The sequence below is a fragment of the Panthera onca genome, chromosome C1 (genome assembly GCF_046562875.1).
Source record: "Panthera onca isolate mPanOnc1 chromosome C1, mPanOnc1 haplotype 2, whole genome shotgun sequence".
Taxonomy (NCBI): Eukaryota; Metazoa; Chordata; class Mammalia; order Carnivora; family Felidae; genus Panthera; species Panthera onca.
In genome coordinates, this window is record NC_138346.1 from 637,470 (window position 1) to 655,457 (window position 17,988).

At 59.1% G+C, this 17,988-nt stretch overlaps 1 protein-coding gene across 2 annotated transcripts; it reads right to left on the reverse strand.

Moving 5' to 3' along the window:
- Positions 1–1,477: 1,477 nt before the first annotated feature.
- BOK (BCL2 family apoptosis regulator BOK) lies at positions 1,478–14,317 on the reverse strand. Of its 2 annotated transcripts, XM_060624413.2 has the most exons (6): positions 14,124–14,317; positions 13,552–13,803; positions 10,726–10,854; positions 5,939–6,061; positions 3,251–3,414; positions 1,478–2,263 (listed from the first exon to the last, which is right to left on the reverse strand). In XM_060624413.2, exons 2-6 carry the CDS (start codon positions 13,772–13,774, stop codon positions 2,138–2,140), a joined length of 765 nt encoding a protein of 254 aa, XP_060480396.2. In that variant the 5' UTR covers positions 13,775–13,803; positions 14,124–14,317; the 3' UTR covers positions 1,478–2,137. The 2 variants fall into 2 exon arrangements, with proteins under 2 accessions (XP_060480396.2, XP_060480397.1); XM_060624414.2 differs by lacking the exon at positions 5,939–6,061 and having other exon boundaries at positions 14,124–14,314.
- Positions 14,318–17,988: the final 3,671 nt, after the last annotated feature.

A 17,988-nucleotide genomic window follows, 5' to 3' on the forward strand; every position in this document is an offset into this window, starting at 1 on the left:
GGCTCCGAGCCGTCAGCACAGAGCCCGACGTGGGGCTTGAATCCACGAACCGTGAGATCATGACCTGAGCTAAAGTTGGACGCTCAACCAACTGAGCTACCCAAGTGCCCCTATTTTTGCTTTTTAAGAAAATTTCCTCCCATTAAAATTAGCTTGTTCGGGGGCGCCTGGGTGGCTCAGTCAGTTTAAGCACCTGACTTTGGCTCAGGTCACGATCTCACGGTTCGTGAGTTCAAGCCCCGCGTCGGGCTCTATGCTGACGGCTCGGAGCCTGGAGCCTGCTTGGGATTCTGTGTCTCCCTCTCTCTCTCTGCCCCTCCCCTGCTCGTGCTCTGTCTCTGTCTCTCAAAAATAAAATAAACCTTAAAAAAATGTTTTTAATCAGCTCGTTTAAATCTAGAAAAAAAAATGTCATTCTGATGTGTCTACAAGGATGGCTTTAAATTTGTAAATTTGCTTATGAAGAATTGTCTTCTTTGTGGATGGATTTCCTCTCCGGAACATGGTGTCTCCGTCTGCTCAAGTCCGTGTGGGGTCTTGAAGGCACACGAGCCTTCTGCACACAGGCTCTCTCACTGTTGGGTTCATGCAGAGGAGTCTTATCTATTTGTTGCTGTTGGAAACAGAGCCTCTCTCCTACCGCGTCCTGTAACAGAGGTGTGTGAAGACAGCCCCCGCCCGATCTCCCTGCGGTTTCGGACCCTGCCGCTGTCCTGTGCTGCCAGCCTGCCCCAGGATTGGGTCCAGGGGGTGAGGGAGGAAGCTGGGGCAGGCCCAGCGGGCAACGAAGACCTGACCGGCATCGCCTGCCCCCGTCACGGGCACCAGGGTGAGAGGAGGGCAGGCAGGGCTTGGAGGGAGCAGCATCCTTACAGCCAGCCGACTCCCACCCTGTGCACAGGATTGCCGCTTCCCTGGGAGGCTGGATGGGAGGGCCGGGCCAGCTGACTTCAGCCTTCCTCTGGCTCAGCCATACGTTGTACAGAAAGGGAAACCCAGACCAAGGGAGACTGAGTGGCAGAATCCAGCACTGTGTGCCTGTGGCCCGAGCAGGAGTCGGGCCCACGTGGGGAGAATGTCCGTTCATCAGAAAGCCGGGGGTGCGGACTGCCCGGAGCCGGCCCTGAGGTGGACACACAGCAGCCAGGCCCCTGGGCCAAGGGGGAGCCCGGGAAGGGGCACGGAGGCTGTGGCCGGCAAAGCGAGGGGAGGAGAACGGCCGGGCTGGACTGAGGAGTCGTGCAGGGCGGGACCGCTGAGCATTTGTTCCTGGTGTTTGTGTGCGTGTGTGCCCGTGACGCCGTGCGTGCACGAATGTGTCCGTGTGGAGCTCCCTGTCACGGTGCATGGCAGCAGAGGCCGCCCTAATCAGGGAGCGTGCTGGGATGCTTCCGCACTTGTGTTTTTTCACCTGCCTCCTGTCCCGTCCTTGGGCGGCAGGGCAGGGCAGAGGCACCAAGAAAGCAGATGGGCCACCTCCGTTGCCATGAAACTTTATTGGGATTGAACGCACACACACCAGCCTTCTTGTTCACAGGCTCCTGTGCTCTCAGGTCAGGCGTGCCGGCTTGGAGCCCACACCCCTGGTCCCCACAACACAGCCTCCCTGCCATGGGAGGGGGACACGCGCTCCCTCCAGAAATGGATTAAGCAACCAGCACATGAGCTCTATGCCCTGTTTACAAGGTCAGTAAGACCCCACGGCTCCTCCAGCCTTGGCCAGGCCAGGGTCTCCTTCCGACTGAATGTGCAGGGCCCACAGCCCAGCTCACGTCCTGACGTGGTCACCCTTCACGGACGGGACCCGGGCATCAAGTGACAGCCTGGCGTTCCCAGCCCCCTTCCTTTGGGACCTGGATGGTGACCCTGGCTTCATGGCTCCAGATGGAAGAGGACAGGGAAGGGTTCCAGGGAAGGCACTGAAACCCAGCTCCAGGCCAGGGAGGCCCCCCCTGCTTCCCCTTCTAGAGGGCCAGGGTCTGTGGACGAGGGGCTCAGGGCAGGGCCTCCGGCACCGAGGCGGGGCTCTGAGGATCGGAGCGTTCCCAGCCTGGTTGGGGAGGACGTTGGCGCTTTCGAGGGCCGGGGGTCTCCTGGGTCGGAGAGCCTGGCTTCGGCCTCTGCCCGAGCCAGCGGCTCATCTCTCTGGCAACAGCACGAAGAAGGCGGCCTTCAGGAAGCGGCCGAAGCTGCAGAGTGCGGCCACCAGCCAGTGTGAGCGGAAGCCGGGCTCGGTGCTGACCACACACTTGAGGACATCGGTCTGGGAGGGAAGAGGGCACAGTTAGAGGGCAGAGCACCTCACACGGGATGCCCACCAACACCCGCGAGGGGGTGCGCGAGGCCGTTAGGGAAGGCCCGTGGTCCACTCCGGACGGAAGACCCGCGTGGGGCCGACCCGGCCACGAGAAGGGAAAGGAGGAGGTAGGTGGAGGCAGGGAGCGGCCGGCCGACGGGAGAAGCCTGCGGTGCCCACGTGAGGACTCCACCGCCAGCCCCGTGGCCACTACCTGCAGCCACGTCCCCGCAACCCCCGGCCTCCTTCCGCCTTGGCCCTGTGGAGCCTGGGGCGCCAGGAAACGCCAAACCCAGCTTCAGACTCTCCCTTAGAACAGGAGTGGACACAGCTTTCCAGAACCCCAGGGAACGGCCACTATTTCTTCCTATTCCTGCTAAGAAATGAAGTATTTTCTCTACAGTCCAGACTTGGACCGTGGTGGTCACAGCCTTGCTGGCTCCACGGAGAGGAAGCAGGAGGGACAGAGGCCCCGGGGTCCCTGCTGAGGGACACCCACAGCCACAAGTCACCCTGGAGGCGGTGCCCCTGCCCCTTCAACTTCAGATGAGCCTCCGGCCCCAGAACCGCCCGACCTCGGCCTTCGGCTCCAACCTCGGCAGAGGGCTGAGCTCTGTCATCCACAGCCAGCTTCGCGCACCCTTGCTTGTCATCCATTTTACGGAGGAGAAAACTGAGATCTCCTGTGGGAGCCTGGCCAGGGCTGGGCGGGCGGCTGGGGCGCGGGGACTGATGGGTAGGACGCCTGCACGCATCCCTGCGGGCTGGGCCGATGTGCCCCACCTCTCCTGGACAGAGGGGTCACGGCTGCAGCCCAGCTTCTGCCCTGCGGGGGACTCCTGGACAGCAGGACTTTAGCCCTAGAGGTGGGGGGAGGCCCCGGCCTTGGAGGGAGCTGGGCCTCACCCCTGCCCCACCCAGCAACCCCTTCCCGGGACCTCAGGTGCCCCTCACCCATCCGCCGCGCCTCCGCAGCCAGGGCGCCAGGGTCTTGCGCACAAACTCCCCGAGGCAGTCGACGATAGCGTGGACCATGGCGGGCTGGGCCTGCCGCACACAGTCTACGGCCAGCCCCGCAGCCACTGAGTACAGGGACACCACCTTGCCCCACGTGATGCCTGAAGGGAGAGAGACAGACGCCGGTCAGCAGAAGGCCACCCAAACCCTGGCTCCAGTCCAGCCCTCGGGGTCGCAGGAAGGGTCTCTCTGAGCCACGCCCCCTGCCATCCTCCCACTGATGACCGGGGTGGGCACCCAGGGCGCCAGCCTCCACCCCACCTGGACAGGTGCCCTGCCAGCTGACCGCCAGGCACGAGCCCCAGCCACCCTCCATCACAGGTCAGTCCTGCCACCCTCACGGGTAGTTCTTAGTTGGAGATTCTCGAAGCCCCCGTTATCCGCCCGCACACCCGTGCCAGCGCCCAGGACAACCTCGCACGGCCCACCGTCTGCTGGAGGAGGCGATAAGACAGCAAGGCAGTTCAGTGAGGAGGAAACGGAGGCCAGGGGCGAGGGTGGCCAAGTGACCTGGAGCTGTACACCGTGTCCAGTAAGAGGCGTCAAGCCACACCTGCCCCGGGCGCGTCCGGTCTCCCGAACGGCCGTGTGAAGGCACCGGGACGTTCCCTACGTGAAGAAGCTGAGGCCCGCGAGGGGGGTGACCCTCCCCAGACCCAGAGCTCCTGAGCAGTGGCACCAAGATGGGGCCGCCCGGGAGGAAAAGGCCGATGAACGGAGTCTGAGAAAGAATGCCCGAAATTCTAGGGTGTGGGCTTCCTTAACGTGTAAAGAGAGTTTGCAACTCAGCCAGAACAAAGAGAAACCTTTCAAAAGAAGCATGAACGCAGAATAAACAGCTGCTTCACGGAAGAAAAGATACAGATACATGAAACATCTGAAAAATGCCCACCTCACAAATAACCACAGAAAGGCCAATGGAAACAAGATATAGATTGCAATCTGTCAGATTAAAACTTTATTGTTTTTAAGTTTATTTATTTTGGGGGGGAGGGGCAGAGAGAGAGAGAGAGAGAGAGAGAGATTGAGAATCTCAAGCAGGCTCCACGCTGTCAGTGCAGAGCCCGACGTGCGTCTTGATCTCATGACCGGGAGATCACAACCTGAGCGGGTGTCGGCAGTCGAATGCTTAACCAGCTGAGCCACCCAGCCTCCCCTCTTTCTTACCTCTCTTAATCTTCCTCCTCCCCGAACCCACCGTCCTTAATTCTCCGACTAACGAACACAAAGCACTTGGGAGAGCACTGCTGTAACATGCAGGGGGCACTTTATTTTCTGTGGCTGTATTACCGTTGTCATTGTAATTATAATTATTAGTCATTCCTCTTTGTACCAAAATTTCCTCATGCTCATTAAAATATCAGTTATAAAAGATACCATGAGAAAACATAGAATATGTCGAAGAATCTTTAAAACAGATTGTAGCAGGGGAGGATTATGGTTACCTGGATATAACCGAGGAAGCGTCATATGACCCAGGGGAAAAATAAGAACAATGGCCAGACAGCATCATCCCTTGGGATCTAATGTGTCCCCTGTCCAGATTTATTGTAACACTGAACAGGTCTGAACAGTGACTCTGGAAGCTGAGGAGAGGGCGTGCTCTGTGCAGAGTCACAGGATATAGCCCCTAAAGCCAAGGACCAGGTAGATACCCCAGGCTGGAAACTCTGACAGCTTCAGACTTGTGCACCCAGCAAACTTCTGACCCATGGCATGGATTGGACCAGTCAGTAAGCAAACGGGAGGGCCCCGGGGTCCCAGAAACCAAGGCCCAGATACCAGCCCCGCCTCCCTGCCAGGCTACGAGAGTCACAGCCCTCCAGCCTCCCAACACGAGGGGCCCCTCTACAAGTAAAGATTCTTCACAAACAGCAAAAAACTACAATTACTCTGGTCTAGCGAGTACATGTGAGTACATTATCGACTCTCCTCTTTTGTCTTTTTAAGTTTACTTGTTTATTTTGGAAAGAGAAAGAAAGCGTGAGTGGGGGAGGGGAAGAAAGAGAGGAAGAGAGAGAGAATCCCGAGCAGGCTCCGCACCGTCAGCACAGAGCCTGATGCGGGGGTCGAGCTCATGAACCGTGAGACCGTGACCTGAGCCGAAATCAAGAGTCGGACGCTTAACCGACTGAGCCCCCCAGGCGCCCCTTTATTTCTTCATTTTTAAAGTAAACTCTAGCCCCAACACAGAGCTTGAACTCATGACTCCAAGGTCAAGAGCTGCACGTTCTACCGACTGAGCCATCCCCGCGCCCCTGTCAGATTAAATCCAGGTGAGTCTGCAGCTTGTCACCCTGACGGGAAAGACAGCCACCATCACGGCAGGAATTAGCCCGAGGACGCGGCATCTGCGGATGCTGGTGCTGCCGGGTCAACGCACCTTCGCGGAGCCGCCGGTGCAGAGACCGGCTCCCACCCACCCTTGCTCGTCCGTGTTCGCGGCAGCCCTGCTCACAATCGCCGAAAGGTGGAAGCGACAAAAGAGCCGTCAACTGTGAGCAGAAGAGCAAACTGCGGTCCGTCCGTGCCAGGGAACACGACAGCCACGAAAAGGGATGGGGCGTCGGGGAGCCTCGGAAACACGGCGCTCAGGGGAAGCCACAGACTCAAGAGGCCACATACGCCGTATGAATCTGTTACGCACAGCGTCCAGAACAGGTAAATCTATGGAGACAGACGCAGGTCGGCGGTTGCTGGGGGCCGGGGGAGGGGCGGGGAGGGGGTGCTCAAGGGGCTCCAAGTGTCCTGGGCGATGAAAACAGAGGTGTTAGTTGCACACACTGTGAATGCGCTAACGGCCACTCGATTGTACGCTTTACAACGGTTAATTGTTCTGTAAGTTTCATCTCAATAAAGAGAAAAATTTTAAACCCCATAAATCGGACCACATCATTCCCCTGCGTAAAAACCTCTCATTACTGTTACTGTGCATCTCTTTCTAAAGAAATTCAAGTTACGGGGCCCCGTGGCCAGCTCCCAGCCTGTGGAGCGTGTGACTCTTGAGCTCAGGGGTGTGAGTTCGAGCCCCGCGCTGGGTGTAGAGATGACTTAAAAATAAATCCAAGTCTGAAATCTCATGTGAGCCCCCACCCCCCTCTAGGCCCCATTCCCACCACCCCAGCCCCGCGTGTGCTCTTCCCGCCTCTTCCCTGCTGCCGGCAGTGCTCCCCAGCTCCACAGGCCAGGCCGTGAGGGCGCCAGCTCGTGGTGACAGCACTCCCCGCTATGCCCGTCCTGGTGGCAGGCTCTGTCCCGCTCACGTGGTGCCCTTGGCACCTGACAGGCACCCCTCCCTGCCGGGACGCAGGTGAAGGGACTGACATGCGAGGGTCGGGGTGACTGCCACGGGATGCAGGAGGTGAACACCACGTTCTGTGGTGCCACCACGTGGAGACAGGTGCTCACTGTGGCGAGCTCCACGTGATGGCTGTATTTTCAGGTCTGGAGAGAAAAGCCAGGGACGGTAATAAGTTACCATAAATTACAGTGGCACTTAATGCACTCACCGCCTCTGTCTCGCCCTAACACATTTTCATGCCCCCAAAGGACGCCCTCACCGACGGGCAGTCAGGCCCCTTCCCCACCCCTGCAGGCAGACCCGTCTTCTGCCTTGGCGGATCTCCCTGCTGTAGGTGTTCCCTGTGGAAGGGCTCACACACGACACTCCGTTCTGCGTCTGGCTGCTTGCACCGGGCACAATGTCCCCAAGGTTCATCCACGTGGTACCTGTCAGCATGTCTCCCTTTCTGTGGCCGAATGACGTTCCCCTGCGCAAAGAGACCACGTTCTGCTCATCCACCCATCAGATGACGAACGTCTGGGTTGCCTGTGAACAGCACTGCTCTGAACGTCTGTGTAGACGTGTGCTTCCATTTTTCACGGGTGGACGCCCAGGAGCAGGACCGGTGTGCCCCGCGGTAACTCCACTCGAGTTAAACCGCTAGAGAGGCCGACCGTCTTCCACGGCAGCCGAGCCACACTGGGGCCCCACCAGCAGCTAATGAGGCTTCAACTGTTCACGTCCCCACCGTGGCGTGTGCACCTGCCTCTGATCCCAGCCATCCTGGTGGGCGGGCGCTGGGGCCTCGCGGTGGTGGCTCTTCCCTGGTTGGCTGACGAGAGCACTTTTCATGGGCCATCTGTACATCTTCCTTGGAAAAGCGTCTACTCAGATTCTTCGCTTCTTTTAGGTTGGGTGGTCTTTTTAGTACTGTTTTCTAAGAGTTGGTTATCTTTTCTATTTTCTGATCTCTTTGTGGTAAAATATTTTGCTCTCGTCCTAAGAAGAAAAAACTGAAAACCCTGCCAACTTCTAACCAGGGAGAGAAAAACCAGTTTCTCCCCTGAAGGGAGCTGAGCAGACAAAGGGCAGGGACAGAGGCACGGCCACCCAGGGGATGCCTCCACAGGTCCTGCCCTGCAGTCCTCAAGCTGCCCCATCCGGGGCCACAGCCCTGACTGGGCCTGCACCCCAGGGGGGCCTGCCAAGGGGAGGAGGGGGTGCGAGATGCAGCGGGAGGGTCCGTGTGAGCAAGGAGGGGCCGCGGGAAGACGGACGGGGCTGGCGAGCACCTCAAGGCTGGACCTCACGGCTGGGGCCGACCCAGTGGCGAAAGGGCCTAAGGACCTGAGACGTAGGATGGACAAGGGACCAAGGGGAAGCCTTGGGCGGCAAGCGGGGTGGTGGGAGGAGCACCCACAGCTGGTAAGGGGGTGGCCGGAGAGCCAGGCAGCAGCAGAGGGCCGGCCCTGCAACCCCACCTCCGTGCAGCCCTGCTCTTTTCAGGTGGCTCGGAGGTTCAGAGAAGCTAAGAAACCAGTTGCAGGTCACGGAGCCGCAGCCGATGAGGGGCAGCAGCCGCAGAGCCCACAGGGGCGGGTCCGTGTGGAGGCTGCCCCCAGAAGGGGACGGGGCCGGCGGGGGCCAGGGCCGAACGTGCTTGAACACGAGGGGGTATATTCTGCCCCAGTCTCCAGTGAAAACCACAAGACTAACTGACCTCTGCAAGCAGATCGAGCCTCCGGGCTTCTGTGCCCGTTCTTCCCTGCCCCTCCCCTGTCCTCGTGGTCCCAGTCGTTCCGAACACCTCCCTGAGCAAGGCTGGGCAGGTGGAGTGGTCCCTCTGTCCCCTGTCCCCTGCCCACATAGCAGCCACCACCCAGGAGCCTAGCCCAGCCTTCCCGCTGAGACCTACAGCCAGCAGCAGACCAGAGCCGCATTCTCAGAGATAAGCCTTCCTTTTAAAGCCAGACCTCGGCTCATAAACCAGCCGCCCGCCAGCCTGGAGTCAGACACAGGCGGCCACCCACGCGCCAGCCATCAGGCCCAGGACACAGGAACCCAGGGAGGGGGAGGGGGATCCTCAGCCCAGGATGTCCCCTGGGCCCCACCTCCTTCCTGGGCCCCACCTGCTCCCTTCTCCACAACGTGCCCTCCCAGCCCACCCCTGCAGGTTGCCACAGCCCAGCACCGCCCTCCCCCCGCCCCGCCCCAGGTCAGGACAGTTAGAACATTCTGAAGGAAATTGGGCCTCCCACCAGCCCACCCAGGCACCTGCCTCATGACATCCTAGCCTTACTGATTCCTATCTGGGAGGTCAGTGCTGACCTGGTGGTGGCCCTGGAGGAAGCTAGATTCTACGGTTGGCTGTCCCATGTCCCTGGCCATCCGTGGCTGTCCCATGTCCCTGGCCGTCCCGCGTCCCTGGCTGTCCTGTGTCCCTGGCCGTCCCACATCCCTGGCTGTCCCGCGTTCCTAGCCGTCCCTGGCTGTCCCACGTTCCTAGGCTGTCCCATGTCCCTGGCCATCCCATGTCCCTGGCCATCCCTGGCTGTCCTGCATCCCCACTGCACTGGCCACAACTGAGGGAAGCCTAGCACAGCAAGCGCCACTGTGCCCGCCAGGAGCTGGTAGAGCCTCCTTGGGGGAGGATACCGGAAGTCACCCCAGAGGGTGGGGTCAGCTGGGCTAGGGGTTCATCTCTGATGGGATGAAGCAGCCCTCTGCTTTATCTCTCTGTCTCTTTTCCCTGCAGGGTGTGGGCTGCATCTGCGGGTGGTGGGGACCGTGGCTCCCCCCGCAGCCTCCACCCTAAAGCCCTGCTCTGCTGCTGTCCCAACCATCCCATGGATGAGGAAACCCAGGCCAAGGTCACATAGCTGGTCAGGAAGAGAGCCAGGACCGCCTCCCAGAGGAGGGTGCGAGGCCTCCCTGCTGCCTGGGGCCCTTCCTCCTGCAGCGGAATGCCTTCCAGAAAGCCCCAGAGGGAGGGTGGCCCTCTCCACTAGCCACGTGACCGCTCACCTCACTCCCCACTCCAGCTGGGATGCAGCCTCTGGAACACTCTGGCTCCGAGGCCCCCAAGCTTTCCCCCGCCAAGGGCCAGGGCAGATTGTCCCGTCATCGGGGGTCCCCTGGCCCCGGTGCCAGGGAAACACCCACGGGATGTGCTGAGGCAGGAGGTGCTGGTTGGGGCTGGGGCTCTGGTTACCTAGACGCACAGCCTGGCACCTGTTATACAAGGATACAGGGACGGACTCACAGAGTGTGGGTGCCAGGACAGGACGTGGTGTCACAGGTGGGGATATGAGGTCCGTGGACACCAGGGAGCCCAGCAGGTTCCAAGGAGAGGACATGGGGACAGGAGAAGGTTTAGGGGGACGAGCCCCATCGCCTCCAGTGAGTCTGGGGGTAGCAGCAGGAGCTGAACTCAGAGGTGAGGGCACAGAGAGGAGGTGGCAGGAGCACACGTCACCTGCGCACAGCTGGGGCACCAGGAGATGCCCAGGGGAGTGCGGGACAGCCAGCTGAGACAGGTGTGGTGCTCTTCCCCAGAGACTGCCCAGGGAGCCTCTGCTCCAGGGCTCCTGCCCTCATGGATCTTCCCTCCACGTGGGGCCGCCCTGCAAGGCGCCTTTGACCAACACAATCCAGCAGAGTGACACCGTACCTGCAGAGGCTGCATCCCGAGAGCCTGGCAGTCCCACCCGGGACGCTGGGGACACTCCCCCTGGGGACCCGGTACCACGCCGTGAGAAGCCCACAGGCCACACGCAGGACACGCTACCCCCCCTCTAAGTCAACGGTCAGCACCGACTGGCAATCTGGGACACGCGGCCCAGACGAGACTTCGGGCCGCTGCCACCCCAGCCGATGCCCAGTCAGAGCCTCGTAGAGGCCTGGCACCAGCTGCCCAGCAGGCCCACCGTCCTCACAACCGGGGGAGGCACTGCACATCACCGTTCGAGTCAAGGTTCTGGGCTCTTTTGTGCAGCAAGAAAGTACACGTGACCACCAGGTGGCTCCAGGGCTGTGGGGGCGGCTTCCTGCAGGCCCCAGTGCTGAAGGCCCTGCCCCCGGCCCACCCCAGCCCTGTGGGCGCCCTGGGGGAGGGGGTACCCAGGCCTACCTGCGGAGAAGATTTGTGCTGCCACGGCCAGGAAGGCGTCGGTCACCACTGTCTCAGACTGCAGGGAGATGTTCAGCTGACGAGCCACGTTGCGGTAAATACTGGGCCGGATCAGCTCCAGCTCATCTCCTGTGCAGTCACACAGCGGGGTCAGAGGTGGTCCGTGCCTGCACGACCCTAGTCCCACCGTCACACGGGCCTGGGACCAGCCCACTCCTCACGGCCCGCAGCTGGCACCGAACATGCCTGATCCCCGACTGGATTCAGCCTGTCAGATTCCCACCCTGACTCGACCCCACCATGGCCCCTGGGAACAGGAGACCAAGGAGGTACACTGGGAACCCCCAGACCTACCTCCGCATCCCGCCCCTCCGACAAGCCAGCCACCCCCCACTCCCACCCAGGGCCAAGCCTGCTGGGCCGGTGTGGTGGGAATCCCAAGGAGGAACAAGGGCCGTGCCTGATGGGTGACTCATGGCTCACAGTGAGCTGCCCGGGCGGCAGGCGTACTGGGCAGACAGCCAGAGCCCGACACGGGCAGGGGCTGTGCCAACGACCCCACGCAGGTGGGCCCCTGGCTGCTGCCTCCGAGGGGCATCCTCGCTCAGGCCCTGCTCTGTGAACCAAGAAGCTGAGCCATTGCCCCAAGCCACCGACACCGCCCAGGCTCAAACCTGGGCTCCTGGTGCCAAGCTGGTGTGTCTGGACGGGCGGCCACGTTGGGCAGAGAAAATGCCCTCTCAGCAGCCCTGCCCGCGGCCTGCGCTCGCTGCAGCGCCCCTGGCAGTGACGTGCTGGGAATCCCACACGGCCCTCCCACCGGTGTCCCCAGCCCAGGCACTTCTGCAGCCAAGGCCAACGGGGAAATGCCGGGGACTGGCCAGCACGGGGCGACAGGGGTGTCTGCGTCATTCCCGAGGCCAGCTGCACTCCATCTAACGAACTAAGATCTAGATGCAGAGCACAAACCGGCGAGGCTGGCGGGCAGCTGGAGGAGGTGGCATGGAAATCCCCAGGGCCGGCCTGGCCGTTCCCACACAGACCTCAGGGCCGCTGGGGACCGGCCCCAAGACACTGACCACGGGGACGCGACCCATTCTTCTTCCTGTGTGCCGTTGCCCCGGGAGCTAGGCGACTGTGCCGAGGAGGGGCTGAGGGGCGTGCTGGGGGGCAGGGAGGCAGCGCCGGCCGTGAAGGGGCTGGTGCGGAGCGGCACCAAGAGCAGATCGCAGCAAACGGACATGAAGGAGAGCACCCTGGGGGGCCAGGCCATCTCCCTCCTTGGCCACCCGGCAGGGCTGAGTCCCAGCCACCGGACATAGCCTGGTGCCGGGGAAGGGCCTCGAAGGCCCTGCTCCTGAGATGGCTGGTGCTGGGCACCCAGGCCCAGGCCGGAAATGCCGGGGCTCTCAGGATGGGACACAGAGGACTGAGGGCACAGGAACCAGCCTGGTCAGACTGGGAGAGGCCGAAGCAAAGTTCTTCAGACAAGTTCAGACAATAGGCACTCTGGGCCCAGGGCAGAGGCAGCGCCCAGCTCCCGCTCACAGACAAGGAGACAGAGGCTGGAGGCTGGGGGGCTGCAGGGCAGGCCGGGACGGACGCAAGACTTCCTTCTGGCTCCCCCAGGGAGGCCAAGGAACCACCTTCTCCAGGGCCCTCTAGAATGCTCCACCAGCGTCATCCCCACAGGCCAGCTGAAGAAACGGCTGTGGGTGGCTGACCTCATGGGAGTCTAGGCCCTCTGGACCCCTGCCTGGTTCCCCAAACCCCACTGGCTCTCCCCTCCCCCGAGGCCCCGGTGGGCTACCACCCTTCCTGGCAGCCTTGTCTGACACCCCAGGGAATCTGTGTGTCTCCCCACAGCCCAGGTCTACACAGCTCTGCTCGGAGTCCACACAAAACAGGGACAAGCAGACACCGGTGTCAGCCGGAGAAGAGGCAGTGTCCTCTTCACACAGCACGTCCCCGCGAGCCTGGACCCACACTCTGCGCGCAGAGCCGCACCATCAGGCCTCCGTCCCCTCCCCATGTGCCCACCGCCAGCAACCAGTAAGTGAGCTCAGTCCCTGGGGGAAGTACACTGAATCAGCTGGGCTGGTCCCCCTCTGGGGTGTAGACCCTGGAGAAGGTGGAAACAGTTATTGGGCTGCGTGTGACCGCGCCCCCCCCCCCCATAAGTGCCCCCAGGTGTCTATACACACGGGCTGGCCCCTTGGTGGCTCTGAGCCTCTGAGCCTCTTTTGCAGGGAGCCCTACCAGGCCTCCACATCAAGGGGAAAGAGCAGCGGGGATTTCAGGCAGCAACCCCAAAGACCTACTTTCCAAAACAAACATCGGGACACGTGGTCCCACAAAGGATTTCTGTGCCCAGCTCAGTACAAGGGTCACTCTGGAAGTTTAGCCACCAAAACACTGTTGTTTCCCAGAGATTTCTAGTCTTTGTGAACAGAATGTCTCAGATCTGGGCGGAGCTGGCATGCCGGGGAGCTCTGCAGCGGGTGGGCCGGAGAGCCCAGTGGCTAAAGAGGGGAGTGTGGGTGGGCCCGCCTAGCGAAGCAAGGCTATTCCTGCCCTCCTCCTCCTCCCCTCCCGGCCCGCCCCCTGTCCGCCCCCAAGGGAAACTTCGGCCTAGCAGCGGAGGGCTTCTCCCGGACACCCCTTGGCCTAGCAACGGGGGTCGCCCCCTGGGCACCCCTCGGCCCAGAATTGGGGGGCTTCTCCCGGGCACCCTCGGCCCAGCAACGGGGGTCGCCCCCGAGACACCCCTCGGGCCAGCAGCGGGGGGCTTCTCCCGGGCACCCGCCCGTCCCGGCCCGCACTCACCTAGGCGCAGCAGCACCGCGCACACCTCCGCCAGGCGGCCTCCGGGGGCGGGAGCGGCGCGTTCGGGCGCGTTCCAGGCGAGGCCGGCGCGCAGCAGTCGCGCATGCACGAACTCCCGGCCGAGCGCCTTGGCCTGGGCCACCAGCTCCTTGTCGGTGGGCGAGCGGTCAAAGGCGTCCATGATCTCGGCGGCGAAGACCGAGGAGCGCCGCAGCACCTCCATGGCGGGGACGCGGGCCAGGGGCGCGGCACCTGCGGGGAGCCCGGCTCAGCGCCCCGGCCCGGCCGGCGGCGGGGAGGGCGCGCGGGGAGGGGGCGCGCGGGGAGGGGGCGCAGCGGGGAGGGGCTGGAGGGGCGCGGCCGGCCGCGAGGGGCCGTTCGTTCTGGTGAAGGGGGGAGGGACAAATCTTTGAAATCACGGTGCCACGCTCTTTGAGATTCCGGGTTCCATCACAAGGCTCCCCAGGGTGCCCGCGCCAGAAGGACCGCTGCGAGGTGGCGATGCGCCCCTGGGGCCCCGCCTCGGAGGCGCGGCGTCCCCCGCGCCCGTCCCCGGCCGTCGCCCCGCTCACCTCCCCCGCGGCATGGCGCGGGCGCGGGGCCGGGGAGGGGGCTCTGGCCTCAGCGTTTGCGGGCCGCGGGCCCCGCCGGCCTCGGTCGTTCCCCCCGCAGCGGCGGGGACGCGCGCCCGCCCCTCGCCCCGCAGGTCCGCGCTCCCGGGGGCGCACGGCGCGGCTCTCCGCCGGCGAGAGGCGAGGCTTGGGGCTTCGCCTTCTAAGGAAAAGGCAGCCCCCGGGGCGGAGCCGCGGCCCGGCCTCCCCGCCGCCTCCCGGCTTAAGGAGGACCGAGCGAGTTCGCCGCCACCGGCGCCACCGGGCAGGACCTGGAGCTGCGGCCCCCGCGCGGGCCCCTGGCTTCGCACCCAATGCGTTTTCTTACTGGTTCCCAGACGTTCTCCATGTGCCCCGGGGACGTGCCCCTGGTCTGACACGTGGCCTTGCGCTGTAGATAGACGCTTGGCCGCGTAGCGCATTGAAGATCCTACAAAAATCTTGTGGCGCTGGGGGGGGGGGGGGGGGGCGGGGGGGGGTTGCTGTTGCTTACAAGGAACTGGAGTGATTCTCAGCCAAGTCCAGTTTGTCTTTCTCTCTCTTTTTTTTTTTTTATTAAAAAATGTTTTTAACTTTATTTGTTTATCTTGAGAGAGAGCGTGAGCGGGGGAGGGACAGAGAGAGAGAGAGAGAGAGAGAGAGAGAGAATCCCAAGCAGGCTCCTGGCTCCTCGCTTTCAGTGCAGAGCCTGATGCGGGGGTGGAACTCACCAAAGGGTGAGATCATGACCTGAGCGAAGCCAGGAGTCCCACGCTTAACCCAAGGAGCCATCCAGGCGCCCCTGTCTTTTCTCCTAAGGTTGGTGTTTTTTCATTAGGATAGTCTCCTGTGTTTCCTTTTCATAGCACAAATGTTTTACCGGTGACATCGATGGGTCACAGATCAATTCTTATGAAGGGCGTCCTAGGGACCAGACAGAGCTCTTTTTTGTATTTTCATATGAATATCCAGTTGACCCAACATCATTTCCTGAAAAGACCATCCTTTTCCTCTTGAATTGGACAAGAGCCCCCATCATAAATCAAGTGATGGTGTATGTGATGACCTGTTCTAGATGCTCTTACGTCCCACTGGTCAATTCCTCTATCCTTGAACCAACACCACACAGTTCAAACAACAAGATTAACCAACCTGCCCTAACTCACATACATACAGCACGTCATCCAACAGCTGTAGAATACATGTTTCTAACACGTGCACATGGAATGTTAGTCAAAATAGACCACATCCTGGACCATAAAACCTCAACAAATTTCAAAGGATTGAAACTGTGCAAGTGTGTCCTCTTTGAATTAAATTAAAACTCCATGTCAACAAAACAGTTAGAAAGCCTCCAAGTGCTTGGTATTTAAACCTTACACTTCTAGATAATTAAGGATCTAATGGTAAATCACAAGGGAAACTGTAAATATTTTGAAGTGAAAATATGACCTGTCAAACACTGAGGGGTGCAGGTACAGCAGTGCTTGGAGGAAAACTTGTAGCTTTAGGAGAAAGGTGGAAAATTAATGCCCTAAGTTCCAAGTCAAGAAGCTAGTAAAAGAACAACAAATTAAACCCAGAGGTGAGAGGAAATAACAAAAACTATGGCAAAACTTAATGAAATAAAGCAAAAATTAGAGAAAATCAACAAAGCCAACTGTTGGTTCTTCGAAGAGATTAATAGAATTGATAAACCCCTGGAAATGTTGGGTAAGAAAAAGAAAACAGAAATTCCAGTATCAGGAATGAAAAAGAGGACATAACCAGATACTACAAACGTTAAAAGGATAATAAGGGGACCCTGGCTGGCTCAGTCAGTGGATCACACAACTCTTGCTCTCAGGGTTTGAGCCCCACACGGGTGTAGAAATTACTTTAAAATAAAATCTCAAAAAAAAAAAAGGGATGATAAGAGAATAGTATGAACAACTCCAAGACAGTAAATTTGAAATTTACATGAAACACAATTTACCAAAACTGACATTAGAAGAAATAGAAAATCTGGATAGTCCTATACCAATTAAATAAAATTAATCCATAATTTAAAATATTCCCCAAAAGAAAATCTAATTCAGATGGTTTCTTTTTTTTTTTAGTTAGTTAGTTTATTTATTTATTTATTTATTTATTTATTTATTTATTTATTATTGAGAGAGAGCACAACTGGGGGAGAGGTAGAGAGAGGGACAGATAGCATCCCAAGCAGGCTCTGTGATGGCAGCACAGAGCCCCATGAGGGGCTTGAGCTCACGAACCATGAGATCATAACCAGAGCTGAAGTGGGACGCTTTACTGACTGAGCCAGGTGCCCCATTTTTCTTTTTTTTAATTCAGATGGTTTCATTGGGGGAATTCCTCTAAACAGTTGAGGAAATATCACCAACCTTACACAAACCTTTCCAGAGACTAAAAAGTGAGCAAATACTTCCCACCTCATTTTGCAAGGCCAACAAAGCATTGATACCCAAACGTATGTAGAACATTACAAGAATCGAGGAAAGCTATCGAACCTCTGCTGCCTTGGCTTCTCCATCTATAGAACAGTTACCTACCTTGTGTGGTTGTCAAGAGGCCTGGACTAGTGAATCCACGTAAAAACTTGCTTGTCACGTAGAAAAGCTACAGGGCTCTCAAATGTGAGTGTGCATTTTAATGACCTCTTCAGTGTAGGGTCTGGAGTGTCAGGACAGAGTCTGCCCTGGCATTTCTGCAGAGCACTCGGGTTTGGGACCTCCCTGTGTTTTAAAGATGGGAATATGGAATATGGATGCTCAGAACGGAAAGGGATTTACCCACGGTATCTCCGCAAGACTGTGCATAATCAGATTGTGAACTTTGGGGACCACCCCTGGGGCCCCTGGAATGTACTTCTGGCAGAGGGAAAACCTATGTCTGCACATAGGAGACAGGGATGCCCCCTCCTGCCACCTTCCCCCCACGTGGCCTCAGGCAACTTTCGGCCCCACTCACAGCCTCCTATAGAACGTGAGATCCCATTCTCTGCTTCCTTCCTCCTGGGGAGCATGGACGGGTGCAGAAAGACTTCCTAGGCCCCCACGTGGAAGTGACAAATCACTGGACATAACTGATAGATGCCTATGTTTAGCACAGTCCCTTCAGTCCAGGAGATGCCATGCCTGGATCCAGCCATGCCTGAAACCAGTGGACTCCTCTCTGGACCTTTTATAGCAGATCAAAGCCATGTCTCAGGATGTTCAGTACAGAATATTGATAACAGTGAGGGACTGGAAATGCCCCCAAAGGCTTATTAAGAGAGAAGGTTTTTGGTTTTTTTTTTAAATTTTTTTTTAACGTTTATTCATTTTTGAGACACAGAGAGACAGAGCATGAATGGGGGAAGGTCAGAGAGAGAGGGAGACACAGAATCCGAAGCAGGCTCCAGGCTCCGAGCCGTCAGCACAGAGCCCGATGTGGGGCTCGAACTCACGGACTGCGAGATCATGACCTGAGCCAAAGTCGGACGCCCAACTGACTGAGCCACCCAGGCGCCCCTAAGAGAAAAGGTTAAAGCAGTCCTGAGTAGTTAGAGCACAAACCCTTATCCAGACCTTAAAAAGGCTGGCTCCTGGAGGCACCTGGGTGGCTAAATCGGTTGAGAGTCCGACTTCGGCTGAGGTCATGATCTCGTGGTCCGTGAGTTCGAGCCCCACGTCGGGCTCTGTGCTGACGGTTCGGAGCCTGGAGCCTGCTTTGGATTCTGTGTCTCCCTCTCTCTCTGCCCCTTCCCTGCTCATGCTCTGTCTCTCTCTGTCTCTCAAAAATGAATAAATGTTAAAAAAAAAAAATCTTTTTTTAAAAAGGCTGGATCATGCTGGAATTAATT